The 4,843-nt window shown below is 31.3% G+C and overlaps 1 protein-coding gene across 1 annotated transcript; it reads right to left on the minus strand.

Annotated features, from left to right (window-relative positions):
- Positions 1-881: 881 nt before the first annotated feature.
- Positions 882-4,289, minus strand: LOC124932335 (homeobox-leucine zipper protein HAT22-like). Its single transcript, XM_047472956.1, has 3 exons — positions 3,789-4,289; positions 3,603-3,682; positions 882-1,233 (listed from the first exon to the last, which is right to left on the minus strand). Exons 1-3 carry the CDS (start codon positions 4,173-4,175, stop codon positions 954-956), a joined length of 747 nt encoding a protein of 248 aa, XP_047328912.1. The 5' UTR covers positions 4,176-4,289; the 3' UTR covers positions 882-953.
- Between the last annotated feature and the right edge of the window lie 554 nt (positions 4,290-4,843).

The raw sequence follows: 4,843 nt of genomic DNA on the forward strand, positions 1-4,843 counted from the left end.
ATCTGCCTAGTCCTCATAAACAAGAGAGGACATTTTACAGTTAAGGTACGATTCCGTTTTCAAATTCTAATGTATCAAAAATTAATTTAGAATCTAATTCGGATAATTTTATGAAATCCTTCAAGTTATCACAATTTTAATTTAGGATTTAATGCGAATAATTCTAACCGGTCTATCAAATCTTTGAGCTAATTTTTTCTGTTCTAGCGAAAACTCTCAAATATCAGGAGCATATAAGGCTTAGCTCTCTTAAAAGAAGGACTATTAAAAGAGGGACTATAGATGTAGAATCCCTGATATTAATTCATTTCCAAAAAATCACTATGATTCCGTCTGAGTCTAAGTATAGAAAAGGCATATGAGTGAAGTTAAGAGAATTAACTTGGTCAAGTCCTTCCATCCGGCATACTCTTCATGTATATATATATTGTAACCTTTTTATATATTGTAACCTTTTTGTCAATAAAGTGAAAATTTCTTAATATTACATAATTGTTTTTTCCTTTTTAAGTTTTCATATTTATTTTGTGTTATTTATGTGTGCTGTTTTTTTTACTCTCTTATTTAATTTGAGTAGAATATTATCCTCCCACCATTTCTTATAAAACAAAAACATTCCAAATATATAAAATTTTACAACCAGGATATTTTAAATTTCATGAATCAAATTCATCAAGACAACAACCTCCACCTTACAACGGGAAAGCAAAAGAAACCCATTAATGGAGTACTAGTTAAAGTAAGTTGACGAATATGTATATATATAATTATACTGAATATATAATTAATTACACATCTACCCGTACTAACCTCCCAACTAATTCTTAATGGATGCAATCAGTCTATGATATATATATTTATATGTAGCATTACCCCAAGAAAAGAAAGCATAAATTTCAAGAAAAGAAAATAGAGAACAAGTATTGTTGCTATTGTTAAATGAAGTTATAAACTTAGCATTGGATATGGTTATGCAATTGAGCCTTGGAACCTACCGAGAAATGATTTTTATTTGTATCGCTTTCTCTTCCTCCGCCTCTACCAATCCTATCACACGAGGGGCACACGATGAGCGTCGGAGCTGCAGGAAGTTGCATGTAGAATGGTGTTGCAATCATCGCCATCGCCTTCATCTCTTGCAGTTCCATTTGTAGCCTTCTATTCTCATCGGTTAGTTTTTCACAACATTTTTTCAATAATTCATATTCTACTTCGGTCTTCTTCAGTTTTGTCCTATTTCAATAAGGAATACATGTTAAATAGAAAATCACAAAAACTATTAACAATTCTTTAAAAGAAGAAAAAGGTTATAACAGTTGCAAGTCTATATATAAAGAAAACTATGGAAAATGATATAAATTAACCAATCAATACTAACCAAATAATGAATACTCCATTAAATAACAGGTTTGCATAGACGACCATAGAAAGATGGCCTGAAGGGTGAATTCCATGAGGGTTGAAACTTGAATGAGGGTCTTCAAGAGGATTCTGGACCCTCAAAGAATTTTATTTTGAAAGATCAAAAAAATCGTTCATGGGGTGGAGGACCCCAAAGAACCAAGTGCTAAATGGAATAAGTGAAGAGGACTCAAAACCATCCCCTTAAACTCCAAATCCCATTGTAACCAAAAAGGTTACTACTCCTACTCTCGAGGTGAACGAAGAGGCAATGTGGGTTCTTAAGGATGATGACAAGGCTAAAAATGAATTTTGAGAGAACGTTGAAGTAAATGCTTTTGAAACTATTGAGGAAGACCGGGAAGAAGATATATAACACATGGTTAGTCAAGATTGGTAACATACCTTCTTCTCTTGGAGGAAATATTGTTACTCATCATAATAATAGATGACATTGTTTACTTATATGAAAAGGATGAGACTAGTGAATTGAAGAACAACAAGAATGCAACATTTTCAGAAAAGCACCGAAAATAGTCAAACTATAACCGAAAAGAGAAAAATGAAACACTCACATCGTGGTCAACTATGAGGATAGAAGATCAAAAGACTTTAACATAACTAGGGCAAGAACATCAATATTCATGTCAAGTGTGTTTCTTTCAGAATCTTGAACTCTCGTATCTTTTACATTCTTGTTAAGTATGAGGCTTTTGATGTTCATTTGATTGTATTTTTCTTCACTTAACATGGTCTACTAACTCTCTAACTCTTTTACTTGCTACGTGAGAGACTAATCAGACCAATACATTCTTTATTTGAGAAAAATAGTTGGTGGAACTTGTTTATCGTTTTCTCAAATGCAACATGCCAATTCATACCTCCTATATAGTTTCAATATTTTTGTAATCGTAGGTAGAACAGTGTGAGTGTCCAATGGCAAGTTGCTTCACTGGAGATAAGCTTCATAGGAAATAAATAAGGTTGCTGGAAACAATGTCGGGTATCGTCTTTTTCCCTCCTTAGTAGGCTGAAGACATTCCCCATGCAATGATGATGCATGAGGGAACTTTGTGTGTTCTTCTGGTTGAGAAGATGGTTGTTCGTCTTACTTTTAATGTTTCGGTACATGATACCGAATGTGTTATTGCTTAAGATGATATTATTCCATAAATGTTGCTTATGGTGAACGGTTATTTGTTGAGGTTGTTCCAATAGAGGAGGATTCCACTCCTCCTATTGTCATGATGAACAAGAGTATGTATATGTAGAGGTACATGAGTTTTTGATATTTGTCCCCAAGTGGATGTGATCATTAATTCCAGATGAAGTCACTATTAATGAAGCTAGATTAAAGAAAGAATGGATGAAACTTAACGGAGGAAAAAAAATTTGACCATGAAATTATTTATTCAGTGGGGATGAAATATTTGGATCCTAAACATATAATTATGAAAAAATACACATTGACTTAAACGAAGCAATGAGAAGAAAAAGAGAAGAATAAGAAGTTCATTTGATACATGATTTATAATTGTGTAAATTAGTCATTACTTCTTCCTTTTAGTTTTCATATGATACATGATTTATAATTTTATCATCAAACTAAAACAAATAAGAAATCACATTTTTTTTTATTTAAAACACCCCCCATGCACTCAGCTTACAAAATCAAATACTCAAATCACTAATATATATTAAATTGACAACAATTTATTTGTTTTTAACTATTTGAAAGAATTAAAATTATCCAGTTAATATTATTTAAGTATTTTTAAAGACAAAACTCTTTCAAATGATACCTCAAATTGTGAAGATCACAATATAATGGTGTCAATTCCAATTAATGACAATTTATTAATTAATCCTTTTGAAACTTATTCATGATAATTTGTTTAGTAGTACAAAACTGATGACATGATTTCAAACCTTTTCGCCTATATAAATAAATAAAGACTTCTTATATAAAATATACAATAATTTCACCATTAAAAAGTTGTCCCCCACCAAAAAAAATAACACATATCTACATTAAATGTTCAGAAGAATATCTACGTTTGATTACTAGTTATCGAAAAAAGATTTATTTATATATATATATATAAGATAATAATAATAATAATAATAACTAAACTTATCAAAAAAAATAAAAAGATAATACCAAAAAAAAAAGATTTTTTCAACAAATATATATTACATACCTCGCTCTTCGATTCTGAAACCAGACTTCTACTTGTCTTGGCCTTAGATTAAGCTGTGTTGCCAAAGCCTGCTTTTGTTTCTGAACACAATCAAAGAAAAATAAAAGATCTAGATAAATAGAGTTCTAGATAGAAAAAAGGGTGGAAATTAATTAAGAAATAAATGATGAAATTAAGATATCTTACAGGATTAAGTGTACTATGTTCCATAAAACTATCTTCCAAAATATTAGATTGATCTTTTGTAAGTCTAAGTTTCTTTCTAGCACTACCCTCATGTTCTTCATCAAGATCATCAATCATCAACCCTTTACAAGAAACTTTCTCCACCTCTTCTTGATCCCCGCTTGTTTCTCTTTCTCTCTTTACACTTGAATTAGAATACGATGACGCCCCACTACCCGATGACACGGCTAAGGTAAGAGATGGGAAGTTTTTATCAATTTTTTTAAGAGATGGATTCTTCTTGTTCGGATCATGACAGTCCAATTGAAGAAGATGACCATCCGATCCTTGGAAAGAGCTCAATCCTAGGGTAAGACCCGTGTTGCAAATATCTGTAAAGCTCAACATTGAAATGAAAAGATTACTTGTTTGAGGAAGATAGAATTGAATTACATGAAAGGGAGGAGAGAGAGAGATTGTTTATAGAAAAAAGATTAGTAGATGAGGAGAGAGAGAAAGATAGGGGAAAAGAATAGAAGTGAGGGCGTTGAGAGAAGAGTGGAGGTTAAAGAGTGGAGGGTGGCTAGTTGATTATTTTTATTAATTAATCAAAGAAGGAATGAGTAGAGAAAACGAATCTAGACTGTTGAGTTGTGAATAAAACCACCCATAATTCCTTGTCTTCTAAGGTTGACCTAAGCAAATCCCCCACTCCCATTCCCACTACCAATCTCTTCCCCCTCTCTCTATTATATATTGTATATTATATAAGTATGTCCTAAATATTTTATGGATGATAAAGGTTTGAAAGTTCTATTTTACTAAATAAGGATGGATAGACTACTAACTGCGTGACACGAGTAGAGATCTATGCAATAAATCCATCTAATGTGAAAGATCTATCTAATATCAATCTAATATGCGAATGATATTGAAAACTTGAAATATTCTTATGTATATGTCGGTGAATCATATATAATGATTAAAGTTTAAATGAATTAGTGAATTAGGAAGATAAATCTTTTTTGAAATACATAAATGTTGAATATTTTATATTAAAATTTCACTTAAACTTT

This window comes from Impatiens glandulifera, chromosome 3 (genome assembly GCF_907164915.1).
Source record: "Impatiens glandulifera chromosome 3, dImpGla2.1, whole genome shotgun sequence".
Lineage (NCBI taxonomy): Eukaryota > Viridiplantae > Streptophyta > Magnoliopsida > Ericales > Balsaminaceae > Impatiens > Impatiens glandulifera.

What these genes read in the sequence shown, in the direction of transcription:
- LOC124932335 (XM_047472956.1), bottom strand. Translation starts at nt 4,175, where the DNA reads ATGTTGAGCTTTACAGATATTTGCAACACGGGTCTTACCCTAGGATTG. An exon ending in AACATAGTACACTTAATCCT is followed by an intron (nt 3,683 to 3,788) that starts GTAAGATATCTT and finishes GATTGTGTTCAG; the next exon opens with AAACAAAAGCAGGCTTTGGC. An exon ending in TTTCAGAATCGAAGAGCGAG is followed by an intron (nt 1,234 to 3,602) that starts GTATGTAATATA and finishes TTATTGAAATAG; the next exon opens with GACAAAACTGAAGAAGACCG.